Genomic DNA, 22,893 nt, shown 5'->3' with positions numbered 1-22,893 from the left:
CACAGTGTCTGGAAGGAGAAAGTGGCTAATTCACCAAAAACTGAGTCATTGAGCCTTCAACAGGGATAAACTAGACTGGGACTTTTTGTTTCAATGTGTGGTGTCTGTTCCTTCAAAAGAACAGACATCACACAGATCCTACAGATGTGAAACATAACATCTAAATTGAAGGGCTGCAGCTGAAAGTAGAATTTCCCCTTCAATTTACATACAAGGCTGAGACAGTTGCAAGCTTTTGTGTGTGACAGGGTGACTGAAAGCTGAGAAAGAGAGGTAGCAGGTACACAGGACGAGAATCTGGCTCCAGAGAGAGGACACAGGCTGCACACAGTGATATGGAGGAGTGGGCTGGGAGGTGGAAATGGAAAACAGCAAGAGGGAGACTGTGGAGAGAGGGTATGACTGCAAGGGTGGAGGTGGGTGTGGGTATGGACATGGGACAACAGATTAGCAGAGATTGATGCCAGGAGGATTACAGGTTGGTGTGATTAGATTTTGGTGGTCGCAGACCACTGGGCATGTGACATATACAAAATTATTCCTATTTACCAGAAGGGTAACAAGACTTATGCACAGAGCTAAATGCTTACATGACTAACATGATACAGTTTCAGACTTCCAGAATATATATGCTGCTCAAATGAAATGACTTTCAAGAGTTATATTTCAGCGTCAGTACACATTTTAAAACAATAATCATGTGAAACTCTTCTTAGTCAAGAAACACCGAAGAGTATATGACCTATTTTGAAGCCTCTTAATGCAGTTCTGTACTACAGCAGATTTCATAAGACATGTAAATGCACAAAGGGCTCCTATTCAGGTAGACGTCAATATGTAGTGTCAGTTGAAGACTCATCATCATCCATTTGTCATCCACTGCTGGATGCAGGACTCCCCTAGTCATTTCCATTGATAAATATCTTCAGCTTCTCACATTAAAATTTGCCTTGCCTGTTGCTTTACACTGTTAATCAATCTTGCATTAGGTCATCCTCTAGGGTTTCTCTTATCACAAGGACTCCCACACAGAATTTCTTCATTCATCCATCTCCCAACATTCAGCTCATTATTTGCCCCATTCATCTCCATTTCAGTTTCTTAACAGTAAATATTATGTCATCAACTTCAGAGTTTTCTCCTAACCATTTGTTTGTTTTTCTGTCCCTTCTTTCTAAGCCTAAGGATTTTTTAGGAGAATTCAATATGAATTTCAAAATGAAGATTATCAGAAGAAAATATAATAGCAGGTGTACCTGACAAACATGTGATTGCATCCCTCCTCTTTCACAAAATATATAAAAGAGCTGATTGAAAATGTCACCAGCTGTTATGTTCATACATGGTTACTGCTACTGTCAATAATAGGTATAGTGTCCCACACAAACTGTAAAAACTATCTACAGCTGGATTTGAGGCAGAACAGTGCTAGTTGTGGTGAGTGCCAGGTTTCTTCAAATGTAAGTATAGTAATACATGTAGGTAGATGTAAATAAATTCTGCCCTGTTTGGCTGCAGCATTAGGTGTAATACAGTGGAGTCAGTGATGCTGTTTCAACATCTCAGTGTAGTCATGCAGGATTTTATGTACATCACATAAATCTTACTGTGGGAAAAGCTAATGCCAACCCAAAATTCATTAACATGGTTCTATGGAGTGGTAGCTTCTCTGCAGAGGAAGCAACATCCCAGAAACCCAGGTGACCTGCCCTCCGGTACAGTTTACTTGTATGGACAGTGTATCATGTTGGACTGCCTGGAGCAACTCAAAGAAGAACTATGGTAGATTCATATGGATGGTACTAAAAATTTATAAAGAGGTTCACAACCCCCAATTGGACACAAATACAAAGTTCAGTGTGCAGCTCTTAAAATTTTTGATACAGCACTAGCTTAGCTAGACAAGGATAAGCAAGCAAAAAGAGATATACTTATTAAAAAGTGTTTAATAAGAGGGTTATCTGGATAACAAAGTCACAAAGCACAGAAGATCTATTTGAAGTAATATATTTTTTGCTTTAAATTAAAGTATGTTTAGTCATGTTTCCACCTAATTTCCACAGATTGCACCTGCACTCTCAGATAACTTTGTGACTATCACTTAAACATTATTGTTGTCTAGAACAGTATTAATGTTTTTTAATAGTATATTTCCTCCCCCCATGAAACATAGACCTTGCCGTTCGTGGGGAGGATTGTGTGCCTCAGCAATACAGATAGCCATACCGTAGGTGCAACCACAACGGAGGGGTATCTGTTGAGAGGCCAGACAAACATGTGGTTCCTGAAGAGGGGAAGCACCCTTTTCAGTAGTTGCAGGGGCAACAGTCTGGATGATTGACTGATCTGGCCTTGTAACACTAACCAAAATGGCCTTGCTGTGCTGGTACTGCGAACGGCTGAAAGCAAGGGGAAACCACGGCCATAATTTTTCCCGAGGGCATGCAGCTTTACTGTATGGTTAAATGATGATGGCGTCCTCTTGGGTAAAATATTCCAGAGGTAAAATAGTCCCCCATTCGGATCTCCGGGCGGGGACTACTCAAGAGGATGTCATTATCAGGAGAAAGAAAACTGGCGTTCTATGGATCGGAGCATGGAATGTCAGATCCCTTAAACAGGCAGGTAGGTTAGAAAATTTAAAAAGGGAAATGGATAGGTTAAAGTTAGATATAGTGGGAATCAGCGAAGTTCGATGGCAGGAGGAACAAGACTTTTGGTCAGGTGAATACAGGGTTATAAATACAAAATCAAATAGGGGTAATGCAGGAATAGGTTTAATAATGAATAAAAAAACAGGAGTGCGGGTAAGCCACTACAAACAGCATAGTGAACGCCTTGTTGTGGCCAAGATAGACACAAAGCCCATGCCTACTACAGTAGTACAAGTTTATATGCCAACTAGCTCTGTAGATGACGAAGAAATTGATGAAATGTGTGATGAGATAAAAGAAATTATTCAGGTAGTGAAGGGAGACGAAAATTTAATAGTCATGGGTGACTGGAATTCGATAGTAGGAAAAGGGAGAGAAGGAAGTGTAGTAGGTGAATATGGATTGGGGATAAGAAATGAAAGAGGAAGCCACCAGGTAGAATTTTGCACAGAGCATAACTTAATCATAGCTAACACTTGGTTCAAGAATCATAAAAGAAGGTTGTATACATGGAAGAAGCCTGGAGATACTGACAGGTTTCAGATAGATTATATAATAGTAAGACAGAGATTTAGGAACCGGATGTGGAATCTGACCACAATATATTGGTTATGAGCTGTAGATTAAAACTGAAGAAACTGCAAAAAGGTGGCAATTTAAGGAGATGGGACCTGGATAAACTGACTAAACCAGAGGTTGTACAGAGTTTCAGGGAGAGCATAAGGGAACAATTGAAAAGAATGGGGGAAAGAAATACAGAAGAAGAAGAATGGATAGCTTTGAGGGATGAAGTAGTGAAGGTAGCAGAGGATCAAGTAGGTAAAAAGACAAGGGCTAGTAGAAATCCTTTGGTAACAGAAGAAATACGGAATTTAATTGATGAAAGGAGAAAATATAAAAATGCAGGAAATGAAGCAGGCAAAAAGGAATACAAACGTCTCAAAAATGAGATCGACAGGAAGTGAAAAATGGCTAAGCAGGGATGGCTAAATGACAAATGTAAGGATGTAGAGGCTTATCTCACTAGGGGTAAGATAGATACTGCCTACAGGAAAATTAAAGAGACCTTTGGAGAAAAGAGAACCACTTGTATGAATATCAAGAGCTCAGATGGAAACCCAGTTCTAAGCAAAGAAGTGAAAGCAGAAAGGTGGAAGGAGTATATAGAGGGTCTATACAAGGGCAATGTACTTGAGGACAACATTATGGAAATGGAAGAGGATGTAGATGAAGATGAAATAGGAAATATGATACTGCATGAAGAGTTTGACAGAGCACTGAAAGACCTGAGTCGAAACAAGGCCCCGGGAGTAGACAACAGTCCATTAGAACTACTGACAGCCTTGGGAGAGCCAGTCCTGACAGAACTCTACCATCTGGTGAGCAAGATATATGAGACAGGCAAAATACTCTCAGACTTCAAGAAGAATATAATAATTCCAATCCCAAAGAAAGCAGGTGTTGACAGATGCAAAAATTACTGAACTATCAGTTTAATAAGTCATGGCTGCAAAATACTAACGCGAATTCTTTACAGACGAATGGAAAAACTAGTAGAAGCCAACCTCGGGGGAAGATCAGTTTGGATTCCATAGAAATATTGGAACACGTGAGGCAATACTGACCCTACAACTTATCTTAGAAGCTAGATTAAGTAAAGGCAAACCTACGTTTCTAGCATTTGTAGACTTAGAGAAAGCTTTTGACAATGTTGACTGGAATACTGTCTTTCAAATTCTGAAGGTGGCAGCGATAAAATACAGGGAGCGAAAGCCTATTTACAATTTGTACAGAAACCAGATGGCAGTTATAAGAGTCGAGGGACATGAAAGGGAAGCAGTGGTTGGGAAGGGATGAGACAGGGTTGTAGCCTCTCCCCGATGTTATTCAATCTGTATATTGAGCAAGTAGTGAAGGAAAAAAAAGAAAAATTCAGAGTAGGTATTAAAATCCGTGGAGAAGAAATAAAAACTTTGAGGTTTACCGATGACGTTGTAATTCTGTCAGAGACAGCAAAGGACTTGGAAGAGCAGTTGAACGGAATGGACAGTGTCTTGAAAGGAGGATATAAGATGAACATCAACAAAAGCAAAACGAGAATAATGGGATGTAGTCGAGTTAACTCAGGTGCTCAGGAAATGAGACACTTAAAGTAGTAAAGGAGTTTTGCTATTTGGGGAGCAAAATAACTGATGATGATCGAAGTAGAGAGGATATAAAATGTAGACTGGCAATGGCAAGCAAAGCGTTTCTGAAGAAGAGAAATCTGTTTACATCAAGTATACATTTAAGTGTCAGGAAGTCGTTTCTGAAAGTATTTGTATGGAGTGTAGCGATGTATGGAAGTGATACATGGACGATAAATAGTTTGTACAAGAAGAGAATAGAAGCTTTCGAAATGTGGAGCTACACAAGAATGCTGAAGATTAGGTGGGTAGATCACATAACTAATGAGGAGGTATTGAATAGAATTGGGGAGAAGAGGAGTTTGTGGCACAACTTGACTAGAAGAAGGGATCGGTTGGTAGGACATGTTCTGAGGCATCAAGGGATCACCAATTTAATAGTGGATGGCAGTGTGGAGTGTAAAAATCGTACAGGGAGGCCAAGAGATGAATACATTAAGCAGATTCAGAAGGATGTAGGCTGCAGTATGTACTGGGAGATGAAGCAGCTTGCACAGGATAGAGTAGCATGGAGAGCTGCATCAAACCAGTCTCGGGACTGAAGACCACAACAACAACAGAATAGTATTTCCATCCAATACTCCTCTCACTTCCGAAAGAAGCAAAGACTAGTTGTGTAGGATATGAAAGGTAAAGGGAAGACATCACAACTGCCCACTTGAATGGCCATAACATCTTCTGTGTGTCATGAGTTTTGGGCATATGGAAAGGAAATGTTTTTTCTTATCTGTCATCTTGGAGCTTCTGTAGTGTCAGATTAAGTTCCAATCACAGTCTGAACCACAGTCCACTCACTCTTAGCATCGTGCAATGTGAGAGACCAATCACATCATGTATTGTTCCGTAAATTCCTCCAAAAAGTTTGATGGCAGACCTAGATTATTTCTATTCACAGTTGCACAGATACTATCGTGCTAAATAAGGCTCACCAACCTTACTTTGACCTCCCAGATAGAATTAAAATATTCACGTCAGTTAATAGTATCTCCTCCAAACACAAAACACAAGGTGGAAGAAAGGAGCCTCCCCAAAGATTGCGATGCTTGTGAATTATAAAAGCAATTGGGAATACTCTGGGAAATGTCAGGGCATGATGACTAGCCCTTTCACAACAGAAACATCCACACTGGAGTCCGTTTCAGGTCACAGTTAATGACTATTAATATAGAAGGAATAACACAAGCCAAAGAAAAACTGCTGCAAGAAGTGTGCAGTCTACACCAGTGTCATATACTGTGCATACAGGAAACACATGCACAGACCAAAAATAGATGGAATGTGTCTCACCACTGAAATACCACATGATAAATATGGAAGTGCTATCTTTGTTCACCCAGGTATCCAGACTGTATCCACAGCAATCATGGAGCAAAACAGCATTGAAATTCTCACTCCAGAAACAGCTAATTGCACCATTTCATGCCTTTATAAACCACCTGGTGCTGAATTCACTGTTAACAAACAATCCAATTTTCAAAATAAATATGTGCAGTTTATGATCAGCAATTCCAACAGCCATAGCACTGTTAGGGGCTGTGATCATGAAGATGAGAATGGGACAGCAGTACAAGAATGGGCAGAATTGAGCCACCTGACCTTAATCCATGATGCAAAAGTACCAAGATCTTTTAACAGTAGCAGGGGGAGGAAAGCTTACAATCTTGACCTCATACTTGCCAGCAGCAATACCAGCCAACAATGTGTAAAATCTGTATGTTCCCCAATATCCAACTCACAGCATAGACTAATGATATGCCCATTATTTGCTGCCATTAGACCACCTCAGAAATCATATTTTTGGAGGTGTTTTAATTTTAAAAAGGCAGACTAGTCCACATTTGCAGGTTTATTTGACGCCAAAGTATCCACTATAAAACCACTAGCCAGATGCTACAACACCTTTACCATGGCTCTAAAGTGCCTCTCTCTTGCAGCTGTTGAACATCTTATAACCCTGGGCTTATGTCACACTAACCCACCCTAGTCGCAGAATACAGCAACTTATTTGAAGAAAATCCTTTCAGTGAAGTGACCATGGAAGCAGGGGACAATCTCATTTCCCTATAAGGGAGACACAGTGGGATAAGTGAATGCAAACTATAGAAAACTTGGATCTGAAAATAGACAGCCATAAAGCTTGGAGTCTTCTGAGATGCCTAAGCAATGATCTAAGACCATTGCAGCTCACAGTACCACTGCCAATCAAACAGCACATCAGTTACTGCTGAACTGGAAGGCAAACCACATATCATACAAACCAAAACTGCAAAGGAAAGAGCATGAGGAGAGAAGTGACCTCACAATATCATTCAGCATGGAAGTATTAGAAAGGGCTATCAAACAGAGCAAAAATAGAAAATCTCCTGGAGTGGATGATATATGAACTGAGCAAATTAAACACTTTGAGTTAACAACAAAGAAATGGATTCTCCAACTTTTCAACAACTGCATGAGCAGAAGCCAAATCCCAAAGATATGGAGGAAGAGCCAAGTTATCACTTTGCTGAAACCTGGCAAAGAAGGAAATAATCCAAAGAATTTTAGACCAGTTGCACTACTATGTCACTTTTACAAATTGCTGGAAAGATTGGATCTAAATCACCTATTATCTATAATTGACACTTTACTTATACCTCATCAACCTGGATTTTGACTGGGCACAAGCTGTATGGACAGTTGCAAAATCTCACACAGTTTAAAGAAGATGGATTTGAAGCTCATAAGGTGACAGGAGTGGTATTTGCTGACTTACCAGCAGCATATGACACTGTCAGTCAACTACTTCTAGCCAAGGTCTGCAACCTGACCAAGGATTTTACCCTACCTAGGCTAACTGCCACTCTCTTGCAGAATTGTTGGTTCTTCATTGATTTCCAAGATCAGCACAGCCAATGGAGACTACAAAAAAATGGCACCCTGCAGGGAAGTGTGCTGGCTGCAATTCTGTTCAAGATGTACACAAATCACCAAACCATAGAACACAACAAGAGGAGCTTTCACCCTCATGATTGCAATTAAACAACTTTCCAGATAATACAACACAAATCAACTTACACCAAATTCCAGAAAGACAAAAGTGGGTGCTTTTCATTTGCAAAAAGGGGGAAGTAGTCACAAATTAAAGATAGTATGGTCAGATTGTGAGACCCCAAACTATTTAGGAGTGACACCTGATAGATCTCTCCCTTTCACAAAACCCTGCACGAACTGCTAGACAATCGTTTCTACCAGGAACAATTTTCTACGGAAACTGGCTGAATCACAGTGGGGTAGTGAACCTAAAACTCTACAAAGCTCTGCAACTGCACTATGCTATTTTTCAGCAGAGTATGTATGTCCTGTCTGGTATAATTCAAAACATGCCAAAATGTGGACATAGCTCTCACAGACACCTACAGTATCATAACAGGTTGCTTGAAATCCACTTCAGTTGAATTGTTTTACCACCTCACATGAATGGGACCACATTTTGTTCAAAGAGAAATAGCCACGAATGAGGAAAGGAAAAAAAGTGGAGCAGGAGAGAACATGTGCTCTGTATGGGTACAAGCCGCAGCTGCAATGACTGAAGTCAAGGAGGACTTTCCTACGAACATCAACTGCACTTAGAAGCACTGCTGAAAAAGGTCAGTTGCAACTATGCTGAAAAAGGTCAGTTGCAACTATGGAGGGCTATGATCTACCACACCATTCAGAAACTCTACCTCCTGGCTATGATGAGAAATGGAGAACTTGGAAGCCCCTGAGCTAATTGAGATCTGAAGTTGGCACATCAAAGTTTAGTTTGTCAAGATGGCGTTACACTGATGAAGAGCATATTCAGTGTAACTGTGAAGAAAACCAAACTCTTCAGCATATACTTCAATGCTGACAATGTTCAAACTCCAACACATAAGATGAACTTTGTCAAGAAACAGAAAACGCATTTGTAGTGGCCAAGTTTTTTGGGTAAAAGTAATATAGTCATAACTGTGTAAATGGCATGTGTAAAAACACCATAAGTTTGCACCAGAACAAATAGAATTTACTGTCTCCTATAAGACCTTGCTAAGTGTGCCTCATTATCAAACAATATCTCCAACAAACTGATGGCTCCATGATCTAATATAAGACCTCTGCCCACCTAGCAAATACATGCTCATTAAATCTCTCCCTTTCTCGCAAAAACTGGAAAATAGCTTTATTGATTACTGGGGATTACTCTCTCCCAACCTGATACATGCAACACTTTTAAAACCTCAGCTCCACCCCAGTGGGCTCACAACTTCATCCTACACTTGTAAGGGTGGCCAGCTGATCCTCAATTTTGTGAGCTACCAAAACTGGTCTGTGAAATTTTTTTAAGGTGCACACCATTTGGCCAATCTGCATCCATACCAGAATGCAGGCACTTCACAATTGGTCATTTCCTGTTAACGCTCGTAAATACTTGCTGTAAGGTGCTGCTTCCTGTCAAACTTCTCAGAAAGGTACTAGCACACTCATGCCATCCTGTGGGTATCATTCTCCTTTGAAAACTGAAGAGTCAGACCAGACAACTAACATTTAGCCAGTAATTGATATGTTACAAGAGTTGCAAGTTACACACATTCCCCATTATATAACCCCTCCCCTTTGATTATTAATAGTCTAATAAAGATTAAGTAATGTCTCAAAGTAGGCATCATCATGAGTAGCTTGACTTCAGGACAAAAAATGTTTCTCTTTCTTCTCAAAATTGATGTGAAACTGGAATCCTGAGATAATCTTCACATAAACAGTAGTGTGTAATTTGTAATTACTTATACTGATGAATGTAATAGTCCAATGAAATGGAAAAATAACTTTGTAACACTTTTCAAACAATTGTTACACATACAGCTATCTGCCAAAGCCTTTCTCAGCAAAGAAAACATACAAATATTCACACAAGCAAGCACACCTCATGCACACTTGGCCACCACCAATGACAGCTCTAATTGGAATGGATCAGCCACATTCCAGTAGGAGCTGTCAGTGGTGGCAGTCTAGTGAGCATGAGGTGTGCTTGCTTGGGTGAATATGTCTATGTTTCCTTTGTTTAGGAAGGCTTTGGCTGATAGCTGCATGTATAACAGTCTTCATTGTGCCTGTCTACAACTCAATGGGTCATATTGACGGTGAGAAATGATCTATACAATTCACTGCAATGTGACACTTTTGTAATTTGAAAAAAATAAAAAATCGTGTGAAGCAAACAGAAAAATAAGTTTATCATCACTATCATGATTTTTTTAAATATTTGATTACAAATATGAGAAAGCTTATTTACCTCAAATAAAACACATTTCCTGTATGATCCTGATAAACAAACATATTTTTGCGATTATTAACTGAAAAGCGGTTCAGAACAGAACGTAGAGCTTGGATGCCACGAGACAAAGCAGGCTTTCCTGGGCCTGTCTTCAACCGAGGATGGAGGGAAAAATAAGTTTCCCAAACAACATTACATGCAAACCATCCAGGCATAAATTTTGTTGTTGCATCTAAATAATTTGACTGATATTCATTGTCTGTTCCATCTGAAATATAAAATGAGTGATTTACAATTTATTAAAAATAAATTTGGTCATTGTCATAAGATGGAATTTGTAAGTATAGAATATCAAATTGTTGGTAAATAATGCAACCAGCCACAAACACCTTTAAAATGTTTTTATTTGAGAGCAATAACCAGTTTTGGGCATTTGTGCCCATCTCCAGATAACTAAAGTATATTAAATTATTGACACTTTGGAGGGAATTCATACATACACTCCTGGAAATTGAAATAAGAACACCATGAATTCATAGTCCCAGGAAGGGGAAACTTTATTGACACATTCCTGGGGTCAGATACATCACATGATCACACTGACAGAACCACAGGCACATAGACACAGGCAACAGAGCATGCACAATGTCGGCACTAGTACAGTGTATATCCACCTTTCGCAGCAATGCAGGCTGCTATTCTCCCATGGAGACGATCGTAGAGATGCTGGATGTAGTCCTGTGGAACGGCTTGCCATGCCATTTCCACCTGGCGCCTCAGTTGAACCAGCGTTCGTGCTGGACGTGCAGACCGCGTAAGACGACGCTTCATCCAGTCCCAAACATGCTCAATGGGGGGACAGATCCGGAGATCTTGCTGGCCAGGGTAGTTGACTTACACCTTTTAGAGCACGTTGGGTGGCACGGGATACATGCGGACGTGCATTGTCCTGTTGGAACAGCAAGTTCCCTTGCCGGTCTAGGAATGGTAGAACGATGGGTTCGATGACGGTTTGGATGTACCGTGCACTATTCAGTGTCCCCTCAACGATCACCAGTGGTGTACGGCCAGTGTAGAAGATCGCTCCCCACACCATGATGCCGGGTGTTGGCCCTGTGTGCCTCGGTCGTATGCAGTCCTGATTGTGGCGCTCACCTGCACGGCGCCAAACACGCATACGACCATCATTGGCACCAAGGCAGAAGCGACTCTCATCGCTGAAGACGACACGTCTCCATTCGTCCCTCCATTCACGCCTATCACGCCTATCACGACACCACTGGAGGCGGGCTGCACGATGTTGGGGCGTGAGCGGAAGACGGCCTAACGGTGTGCGGGACCGTAGCCCAGCTTCATGGAGACGGTTGCGAATGGTCCTCGCCGATACCCCAGGAGCACCAGTGTCCCTAATTTGCTGGGAAGTGGCGGTGCAGTCCCCTACGGCACTGCGTAGGATCCTACGGTCTTGGCGTGCATCCGTGCGTCGCTGTGGTCCGGTCCCAGGTCGACGGGCACGTGCACCTTCCGCCGACCACTGGCGACAACATCGATGTACTGTGGAGACCTCAAGCCCCACGTGTTGAGCAATTCGGCGGTACGTCCACCCGGCCTCCCGCATGCCCACTATACGCCCTCGCTCAAAGTCCGTCAACTGCACATACGGTTCACGTCCACGCTGTCGTGGCATGCTACCAGTGTTAAAGAGTGCGATGGAGCTCTGTATGCCACGGCAAACTGGCTGACACTGATGGCAGCGGTGCACAAATGCTGCACAGCTAGCGCCATTCGACGGCCAACACCGCGGTTCCTGGTGTGTCCGCTGTGCCGTGCGTGTAATCATTGCTTGTACAGTCCTCTCGCAGTGTCCGGAGCAAGTATGGTGGGTCTGACACACCGGTGTCAATGTGTTCTTTTTTCCATTTCCAGGAGTGTATTATTAATAAAAATTGGTAAAGTGAGACTATCTGATCTAAACTCATGAACTGAAACAAATTGAATCACAGGGGATGAAATTAATTTAATGCAATGACATGACATGACATGACATGGCACGACATGTCAGCAATGAAATCCAGTCTGAAAAGTTGAACCTGAAATGTCATGAACATTTTGATAAGCAGGAAAACATATTTTGAATCCTGGCATGTGATAAATGCAGAAACACTATGAATTTATGTGGACAAGCCATTAGTGGTTACTCTTCAGAAAAACATTGTTACAAGGAATACACACAGTTTGATGTGGAATCTAAACCATGGTGGGAAGAAGAAGAAAAAAAAAAAAAAACACACACACACACACACAAAGCACTGTGGTGAAAGAAGCAATGAGACACAGGAATTGAGTCTTGAACCTTCGGATTCAAAGTCTGATATCTATTCTGTCAGACATCAAGCAAATTACAATACAAGTAAATGTCAGTTTTCTAAAGACATCTAACAATCCACCATCTAAAATTATAATATTTTTGACAGTAATTTCTCTCATACTGACTGAGCACAGTAGATACATGTAGCATTAGCCTCCTTACCATCAGTAGACTTCAAACGACTGACAGGATGACTAGATGATTGAGAAAGTTCTGCTGATGAAGGCCATATATCTTCACTCGTTTCTGGTTCCAAAAGCTGATCACACATTCGCGTGTCATGTAAATTTTGTAGCAACATTGTCTGATTTACAAGTTTACATAGGTCCTTAATATTTTTGATCATATTCCGCTGAACATCTCTGTAAGCTCTAACTTTATCATTCTCCATCTCATTAAATCTAAAAGAAGAATATGTTTTAGTTAGACTGGAACAGGATGGCACTAAAATATTTTATGATTCTCTCATAAATGCATGCTATGGCTCAAATAAGACAAATTCATATCCTTCTAATACTGTATATAAGCCAATAATGTGGACAAGGTAATGAAATCCTCTATTTACAAAGTAAACATTTTTCTTTAGGAATATATTTCAGAGTCCTCCTTACATAATGTTCTCTCTTCACAATTCTGACGAGTCATAATAACAATGTTTTGAACTCTAGATCTATTCTTATCTGTCACACACAATAAAAGTAAAATTTAAATATCCACATCCATATCTACCTGCAATGAAAGTATGTAATTACAGCATCTTCATTTACTTTCATAATTAACCAGAAGTTGGGAAGTGATGGCCTGCGTGTTTCCATATCTTGAAGCCAATCACATTCGTCAGCTGAGTCACTACTGTCTCCCTCATAACCTGAAATCATCAGAAATTTAATTGTTTTCTATAGTATTTATAAGGAATTGACACAAGGATTTAAAAAATTATTTGCACTAAGCTGAAACTGAAGATTAAGAAGCTTCAAAAAATTAAAATGTTTGTTCTTATGTATTTGGAGGCATTACAGTAATTCCTAATTTTTTCTACATACACTTACCAATTTTTCTGTCTGATAAATGTATCAGTTAAAACACACAGCTTGTTTTATGATGTTTTCCTTGTAAAATTTTCTTAAAACTTTTATATGCTGATATTACCTAACACAGTTAACATTTTATTACAGTAATCAATTAAGAATAGTACTTGATTGATAGAATGAATGAACATAGATGTGAATAATAGATGCAGAAATGGAATCTTGTATTTAAAATACATACAGTATCATCAAGTTACAGTAATGTGACCACTGCTATGTTCGACATCAATGTGCAACAACCACTCACAGACGGCAGGTGGCAGCACTAGCAGAGAAGGTATATAAAGTGTGTTGGGGGAACAAGGTAAAGTTGTTGTTGTAATGTGGGAATGGAGTGATTTATCTGACATCCAAAAGGACATGATCATTGGCTTTCAGGTCAGGGATGGAAGCATTTCAAAAACAGCTAAGTTTCTAAACAGTTTGTGTGCTGCCATTGTTGAAGCATATTCTGCAGGGAAAAATGGCAATATCCAAAACCAGTGCCAAGGCATCTACATCTACATCTACATGGATACTCTGCAAGTCACATTTAAGTGCCTGGCGGAGGGTTCATCAAACCACCTTCACAATTCTCTATTATTCCAATCTCGTATAGCGCACGGAAAGAATGAACACCCATATCTTCCTGTACGAGCTCTGATTTCACTTATTTTATCGTGGTGATCGTTCCTCCATATGTAGGTCAGTGTCAACAAAATATTTTCACATTTGGAGGAGAAAGTTGGTGACTGGAATTTCGTGAGAAGATTCCGTCGCAACAAAAAATGTCTTTCTTTTAATGACGTCCAGGCCAAATCCTGTATCATTTCTGTGACACTCTCTCCCATATTTCGTGATAATACAAAACATGCTGCCTTTCTTTGAACTTAGTAGATCTGTTACATTTTCTAAGTGTCCTGCCAATACAACACAATCTTTGGTTAGCCTTCCCCATAACATTTTCGATGTGTTCCTTCCAATTTAAGTTGTTCATAATTGTAATACCTAGGTATTTAGTTGCATTTACAGTTTTTAGATTAGACTGATTTATCGTGTAACCGAAGTTTAACGAGTTCCTTTTAGCACTCATGTGGATGACCTCACACTTTTCGTTATATAGGGTCAACTGCCACTTTTCGCACCATTCAGATATCTTTTCTAAATTGTTTTGCAGTTTGCTTTGGTCTTCTAATGACTTTATTAGTCGATAAACGACAGTGTCATCTGCAAACAATCAAAGATGGCTGCTCACATTGTCTCCAAAATCGTTAATATAGATAAGGAACAGCAAAGGGCCTATAACACTACCTTGGGGAACGCCAGAAATCACTTCTGTTTTACTCGATGAGTTTCCATCAATTACTATGAACTGTGACCTCTCTGACAGGAAATCACAAATCCAGTCTCATAACTGAGACGATATTTGATAAGCACACAATTTCACTATGAGCCGCTTATGTGGTACAGTATCAAAAGCCTTCCGGAATCGATCAGAAATTCTTTGTCAATAGCACTCAACACTTCATGTGAATAAAGAGCTAGTTGTGTTTCACAGGAATGATATTTTCTAAACCCATGTAGGCTGTGTGTCAATAGACCTTTTTCTTCGAGGTAATTCATAATGTCCGAACACAATATATATTCTAAAATCCTGCTGCATATCAACATTAACAATATGGGCCTGTAATTTAGTGAATTACTCCTACTACCTTTCTTGAATATTGGTGTGACCTGTGCAACTTTCCAGTCTTTAGGTACGGATCTTTTGTCGAGCGAACAGTTGTATGTGATTGTTAAGTATGGCGCTAATGCATCGGCATACTCTGAAAGGAACCAAATTAGTATACAGTCTGGACCAGAAGACTTGCTTTTATTAAGTGATTTAAGTTGTTTCACTACTCCGAGGATATTTACTTCTACGTTACTCATGTTGGCAGCTGTTCTCGAATTGAATTCTGGAATATTTACTTTGCCTTCTTTTGTGAAGGCATTTTGGAAGGCTATGTTTAGTAACTCTGCTTTGGCAGCACTTTCTTCGATAATATCTCCATTACTATCACACAGAGAAGGCATTGATTGTTTCTTGCATCTGTGGTGCATCACGGGCCATAAATGACTGGGGTGAATGGTGGCTGGACAGATGTGTACCAGCAAACAGGCGCACAATTGTTGAGCAACTGACCACCCAGATGAACCAAGGAGCTACCAATAGTGTCTCTTCAAAGACCATTCAGCAAACATTTGCTGTGTATGGACCTCCACCACAGGCACCTGGTTCGTGCACTCATGCTGACTACTGTTCATCAGTGACAGAGGCCGACATTTGCATACCAATATCAAAACTGGATATCTACTGAGTAGTGACAGGTGGCCTTTTCAGAGGAATCATGTTTTATTCTCCATCTGACAGAAGGTAATTGGTGTGAAACGTCTAACAGCAAACACCCTGCTACAATCACTTGAAGGGTCCAGACTGGAGGAAGGAACATAATGATTGGGGGAATGTTTTTGTGGCATTCCCTGGATGATCTTCCCAATTTGGAAGGCACAATGGATCAATGCAGGTATGAATCTACCCTTGGGGACCATGTCTATCCATAAATGCAGTTTGTTCTATTCAGGATTATGGCATCTACAAGCAGGACAATGCAGCACGTCATACAGCTTGAAATGTACATGTTGGCTCGAAGAGCACAAGGATGAGTTTACCTTAGTCCCCTGACCACCAAACTCCCTGGGTTTAAACCCAATAGAGAATCTGTGGGACAACCTCAATCAGACTGTATGTGCAGTGGATCCTCAACTGAGAAACCCAGCACAGCTGGCCACGGCACTGGAGTCAACATGGCTCCATATCCCTGTCAGTACCTACCAGAACCTCACTGACACTCTTCGTGCATGTCCCGAAGTGGTGCAATCTGTAAAATGCATGTATTCTGCCTTCTGCCAAGTGGTCACACTAATGTGACTCTACAGTATAGAAAAGAATAACAATTTGATTATGAATGATACTATCCAAAGAATATGATGTTCTTTTCACGAAATGATGGTGGAAGTTAAAATAACCTATATTTGAGACCGAGTATAAAACACTATACTTTCAGTACATCCTAATATTCTCCCCTTCCCCCTTTCATTATATATTCAATATATATGGAAGACCACAAGAAAAATATGAAAGTAATTAAAATATGTATGGAGACATACAGGCAGTCATTTTTCCTTCACTCCTTCTGGAAATGGCTCAAGAAATAAAGGACTGAAAAGTCACAAAAATGACCATCTTTACCTGATTATAAGACAACATTTTACCCCAGTTTGTCAATTGAAAAATACAGGGTTGTCATACACTTGTAGATTAAACTATTGCTGCTGAGTTCAACATTTTTATGTTGTGTAATAGATTAATATACAGATCATCTTACATTTACAGATTAAGTTTTCATAACTGAGGTCACATGCAAATTTATTTTGAAGAATGTGGGAGGGTTGGAGGGGGAACAGTGACACCTGTCTGACCAAGAATTGGAATCAATGTGATGAGGTGAGCGATGAGCAAACAGCAAATTTCATCGCACTGCCATCCATGGGAATGTATACAGCATACCTTAGCTTTTTATGAACATCTACCATGTTTAAACTGCAGTTTGCCTGAATGCATTTGCAGTCAGAATTGAACTGAATGGCATAATTATGTGTTTGATGTAAGAATGCTGTCAATGCTCACCATAATGAGGTATGATGGGAATGAAAGGGGGTGTGTCAGCTGCTAGTTCCATGCAGCCAATGAGAGAGCTGCAGGCAGACAACATGTTTGGAAGCAAGAGAGGAAGGAACATCATCACATTCTCACATCAATATAGATCCAAAAGCAGCTATGTATTTGGGGGAAAAAAGCCAGTTGTGTTCTCAGGTCTCACTGTGCCTACAACCTCAGGAACTGCAATATATTTGTAAGAGACAGCCAAATATTTGTGATACGCAAAATTACAAGTTTCACTGGTTCTTGTATACATAATCACATTTTTCCTCACCTCTCATTGGTGAGGTGAAACTATCATCCTACTGATACGTGCAACTTATGCGTTGCCAACCTCTGAGCATTAGACACACATCACTATGTCTGGCTGTGACCCTGATCTAGACTTTAACCCAGTAGATAAGTTAATGCTAATAAAAACATGTTTGCTCAGAATACGTGAAATGTGGCACAACAAATAAAACATGAATTTCAACAATGGTGCTGAAGTTGCTACTGCTCTACGGCACTGTTGGTTTTCGGGGTTGGTTATAGTATTAATGTGAAGCTGTAAAATTTATGCTGATTCAGCTATAAGGAGTCTAGAGGACAATGTATTGGGTTGTCACTCAGTTTGCTTATATTGACAGTGCTGTAGGAACTGTAAATTGTAGCAATCAATCATGGATGCCAATTACAGCCATGACTCTGTGGAGAAATGTGGATTTATGAGTCTGCAATTTGCAATTGGTTCATGCAGACAATACAATGTTGTTCTTACATTATTAGTAATGGTGATTCATTAAGCTGAGGGCACAAAAAACTGTACAGCAGGAAGAAACTTTGGCATCGCAGAAGTGAATGTTTGTTGCTGGTGTTAGGGTGAAGAATAAATTAAAGAATAACAGTTCTATACATCAAACTTTCATGGGACCAAAGCAGGAAACGATTTGAAGCAGTGGATTGTTCAGTACGTGCAAGAGAAATGCAAACAAGGAGGCTTCCTGGTTACCTGAGAAATTATTTGAATGAAGGTGCTGAAAATGAAGAAGAATTTTCCAACTGCATGCATCATGGAATTCAAAGCAAATGCTGATTTGTGCATGAGAATAAACAAGCGGGAAGGCCTTAAGACTTTGCAGGGGAATCCCAAATATAGCCTGGGCTGTAACTTTGTATTAGAAAGATTGCATCTGAATATACATTGGGTCTCGATTCTCTCAATGTGTGAACCACCTATCACTTGAAAACTGGACGAATTTCATATGAGAACAATGTATGGACGTCTCACGACCTGCCCCTTGACTGGTGCTGCCTTCTGTTGTCAATTTCTAGAATTATTTTGGAAGAAACATTAGCAAACATAACAGCTGCTGTTGTGAATGGCTGAGCCAATGTGATTGCACTGATGTAATTTTGTGAGTGTACTTATTAAGTTTCACAGTTTGCTGTAATTCTGTCACAAATACATCACATTTGTTGAGTGAGCAAGAAATTTCAGAAGCTCAAGAGGAAGAAATTTCTCAATAACTCCATCTCACACTTTTTCTTGGGATTATAATTAGGCTTTCTGTCATCATTATGCCCAAAAAACTTTTAAGCTATTACGTTATGACACAGAACAACGCTAGCTCAGCCACTTCCCATAGCATATGACTAAGAAGTTCTTGAATATCAGCATTGCATAATCAATCTAAGAAAATAACAATTTGCAAGGCTACATGGGCAATGCCAATCAGGCGCCTGTTTATTTTGATACACAATCAAATGTTACTGTCAATGTGAAGGGCATTAAAAGTTCTGGGAATGAAATGCTGGGTGCATTAGCAGATGGAAGGAAGCTGATCCCCCGTATGTACTTCTTCACAGGAAAATGATAATGAAAGGAAAATTGTCTGCAGTTCTTATCTTAGAAAATGGATGGCGACTAATGACAATGTTGAACATCATTTGGAACAGAATACCATGCTCTGGAATCTTTCAGCGGAAGATGTTAAGGATCTGATAACAAAGGACAACACAGACCTGGTAATAATTCATGGAAACATGACACTGTGGATCCTTATAGTCTGGGGCAGAATCTCATGTGAGTTTATTATAGAAAGAGTCAAAAGATCCTGCATATCCAATGCTATGGGTGCTTCAGAAGATTACATACTATCGGCGGAATGTCAGGAAGAAAGAAATGCCAAATGACCTACAAATGAATATAACAATCCCAGTGATGATGTAACTGAAGATAATTAAAAACAGTGATACCACAGACAACTGTCTTAGATTGTAAGGAAAAAAGGAGGTGAAGACAAAAATTAATCTAAACTGTTTCTTTTTGTTTATTTTATTTCTCTTTCAGTTATCAGTTTGTAGACAATCAACAAATAGGAAATATTTAGAACATCTATAATGTTAAATTTTTTATATAAAAAAGGTTTGTAATTTTGATTAGTCAGAGTATGTTAAAAATAATTTTTTCAAGGAAAAAGCAGGGGGTCATCTTATATTCAGGGTCACCTTGTACTCGTGTAAATAAATTATTTTCTGGAAGGTGATGGGACTGTAGTGCTCGTTTCTCCCACCAGTTACCTCCCCTTAACCTTGTTTGCAGTTGCCAGTTGTCATCCCAGAAGAAGTGTCATATCAGAATGCCGATTCATGTGTTCAGCAATTTGCAGATGGGGGTAGAACAGGACAATATTCTAACATTAAGTTCTGATCCCTGTCAGGCAGATTAGCTATGGAAATGATCACTTTTCTTTAGCAGGCATGCTGGGAGAAAGCTTCATCACCATAACCAAAGAAAGCAAAACACAACAGAACCAATTACAAAAACACTTCTTTTCTATTACATGATGGGGATATTCCAGAATGAATTAGTTTTCTAATTTGTGACATGTAACCAGCATTATTACCACATTATTACCACCAAACACTAAAACTATTGCAAGATGCACTATGGAAAAAACTTTTCCTGCATTGTGGTGGTCAAATTATTTGTTCCTTCTCCATGACAGTGCTGCTGGTCATGCAGTTATAGGACCAAAACAAAATGAGAATAGTTTTGTACCCACTGTTATAACCTTTAATCACCAATAATTGCGTGGATATTCAAACACACTCACTTAGAAACAATAGCTGGTTACATGATAACAACTCAGTATCTCTTATTCGACTGCCATGCCGTGACATGCGGCCGGCGCCGTTTGTAGCTAGGTGGCGCTCCCGCGCTCAGCCGAGTTGCGGAGAGCCTCTATCGCCGTTTGCGTGTACTGTCGTGGCGGCACTGTTAAATGTCGTGGCACTGTCACAACACTTTCCCCCCCTTGAAAAAGAAACACTCACTTCCTTGGAGACATGGACAGAGCGGAGACATCCATGGCCTCTTGTGAGGCCCCGAGAAGATCCCGCGGAGAGACACGAGAGTATGGTCGAAAATGTCCAGGACAGAAGCTCGTGTGTGGAACGTGCCTCCTGGACGAAATGATGGGTGAAAACTCCGGAGCAGCATCCATAGGTGTCGTGGACCTGGGGGTGTGTTCCAGCGAGATGGGTCCCGGAGAAGGCGGCGTCGCGACTGGGGCCGGTTCCGGCGGAAACGGTAGCGACGGCGGCTGCATCAACACGTACGGTAGATTGGTAGCAGCGACAGGACTGGCTTCTCGGGCTGGTGGAGGCGAAGGAAGGGGCGGTGGCACCGGCGTGGCCACATACTCGTGGGCGCATCTGGTCGTAATAGCGAACAACCATGCTGTCGTCCGTACATATTTCACAAAGCCGGTGCCCGCGAAGAGCCTTGACCACCCCTGGAATCCATTTAGGGTGAGATCCACACCCTCGTGCTCACACGTCGGCGCCCACCGAGTATTTTCCCACACTAGGGGACACAGCACAAGGCCTGACAGGGTGAAGCAGGTGCAGTAGAGTGCGCGGCTGGTGGCCATGCAAGAGTTCAGCAGGGCTGCGATCACTCAGAGGCGTGAAGTGATAAGAACTCAGAAATTACAGCAGAGCGTCATCTGTGGAAAAATCACTAAGGAATTTTTTCATCTGGCTTTTGAAAGTGCGGACAAGGCGCTCGACCTCCCCATTCGACTGCGGATGGAAGGGCGGCGCGGTAACATTATGAATCCCTTGTCCAGTACAAAAATCACGGAAGACCTGCGAAGAGAACTGAGGGCCATTGTCCGTGACGATCGTGGATGGAAGACCTTCTAGCGCAAAGATTTTGGACAAAGCCAGCGTCATCGCCGCAGTGGTGGGCGACGGACATCGAACAACAAACGGAAACTTCGAGAAGGCGTCAATCAACAGTAGCCAATAAGTACTGAGGAAGGGGCCGGTAAAGTCAGCGTGCACCCGTTCCCATGGCTGCGCCGGATCAGGCCACGGAGAGGGCATTGTACGAGGTGCAGCCAGTTGTTGAGCACAATGACCACATGCAGCAACCATGTGGGCGATGTCCAAATCAATACCGGGCCAATAAACGTGCCTGTGGGCCAGGGACTTAGTCCGAGAAATACCCCAATGGCCTTCATGCAACAGTTTGAGAACATCTTTGTGAAGAGAGGCTGGCACCACGACCCATGGAGATGCGCCATCCGTGGCCAGAAGAACAACACCATCACGAACAGACAGATGAAGGTGCAAGGCATGGTAGTTGTGAAGGGGATCCGATCACCGGCCCTTGGTCCTGTCCGGCCAACCCCATTGAACAAAACCGATCACCTGACGCAGGACCGGGTCCCGCACAGTAGCCGACGCGACCTGAGAACCTGTAAGTGGAAAACCTTCGACCGCACGACGTTCTTCCTCATCAATGTGGAAACAGAGTAGTTCATCACGATCGAAAACCGGGTCGGGGCCCATCGGCAATCGTGACAATGCGTCAGCGTTGGGGTGCTGGGCCGTGGGGCGATAGTGAATCTCATAGTGAAAACGAGACAAGTATAAGGCCCAACTTTGGAGGCGGTGAGCTGCCTTATCCGGAAGTGACGCCGATGGGCTGAACAGAGAGACCAGCGGCTTGTGGTCGGTGATGAGGTGAAACTTATAACCATACAAAAAAACGCTGAACTTTTTTAGAGCATAACTGATAGCAAGCACCTCCTTTTTGATTTGAGAGTATTGCCGTTGTGCATCGTTGAGGGTCTTGGAAGCCTAGGCGATGGGTCGTTCCGACCCATCCTCATACCGATGGGCGAGAACAGCCCCTAGGCCATACTGTGACACGTCAGTCGCCAGAACCAAGTGCTGACCGGGACAGAATGTGGCAAGACAAGGTGCCGACTGCAAATGAGCCTTCAGGCAGACAAAAGCCTGCTCACACTCGTCGGACCAACAGAAAGGGACGTTTTTTTGTAACAGCTGATGCAGAGGATGAGCTACCGCCGCCACCGATGGAATGAATTTGTGATAATAAGCAATCTTGCCTAGAAACGCCTGAAGTTCTTTGACCGTAGACGGCTGGGGTAGAGCGTTAATGGCCGCGACGTGCTGACGTAGAGGACATATACCCTCACAGGACAAGTGGAAACAAAGATACACAATGGAGGGTTGGAAGAACTGTGACTTGTCCAGATTGCACCTCAACCCAGCCGAATGCAAAAC

At 41.5% G+C, this 22,893-nt stretch overlaps 1 protein-coding gene across 1 annotated transcript in view; it reads right to left on the bottom strand.

Annotated features, from left to right (window-relative positions):
• LOC126184063 (KICSTOR complex protein SZT2-like) overlaps window positions 1-22,893 on the bottom strand; it is a 513,866-nt gene that overhangs the window by 169,428 nt on the left and 321,545 nt on the right. The window contains exons 16-18 of the mRNA XM_049926423.1: window positions 13,210-13,348; window positions 12,643-12,881; window positions 10,131-10,380 (exon numbers count right to left, since the gene is read on the bottom strand). Of these exons, the coding sequence (XP_049782380.1) occupies window positions 10,131-10,380; window positions 12,643-12,881; window positions 13,210-13,348 (628 nt within the window). The remainder of the gene's footprint in view (window positions 1-10,130; window positions 10,381-12,642; window positions 12,882-13,209; window positions 13,349-22,893) is intronic.

Source organism: Schistocerca cancellata, chromosome 4 (genome assembly GCF_023864275.1).
Source record: "Schistocerca cancellata isolate TAMUIC-IGC-003103 chromosome 4, iqSchCanc2.1, whole genome shotgun sequence".
NCBI classification, from domain to species: Eukaryota; Metazoa; Arthropoda; class Insecta; order Orthoptera; family Acrididae; genus Schistocerca; species Schistocerca cancellata.
This window is presented reverse-complemented; position numbering and strand designations above follow the sequence as displayed.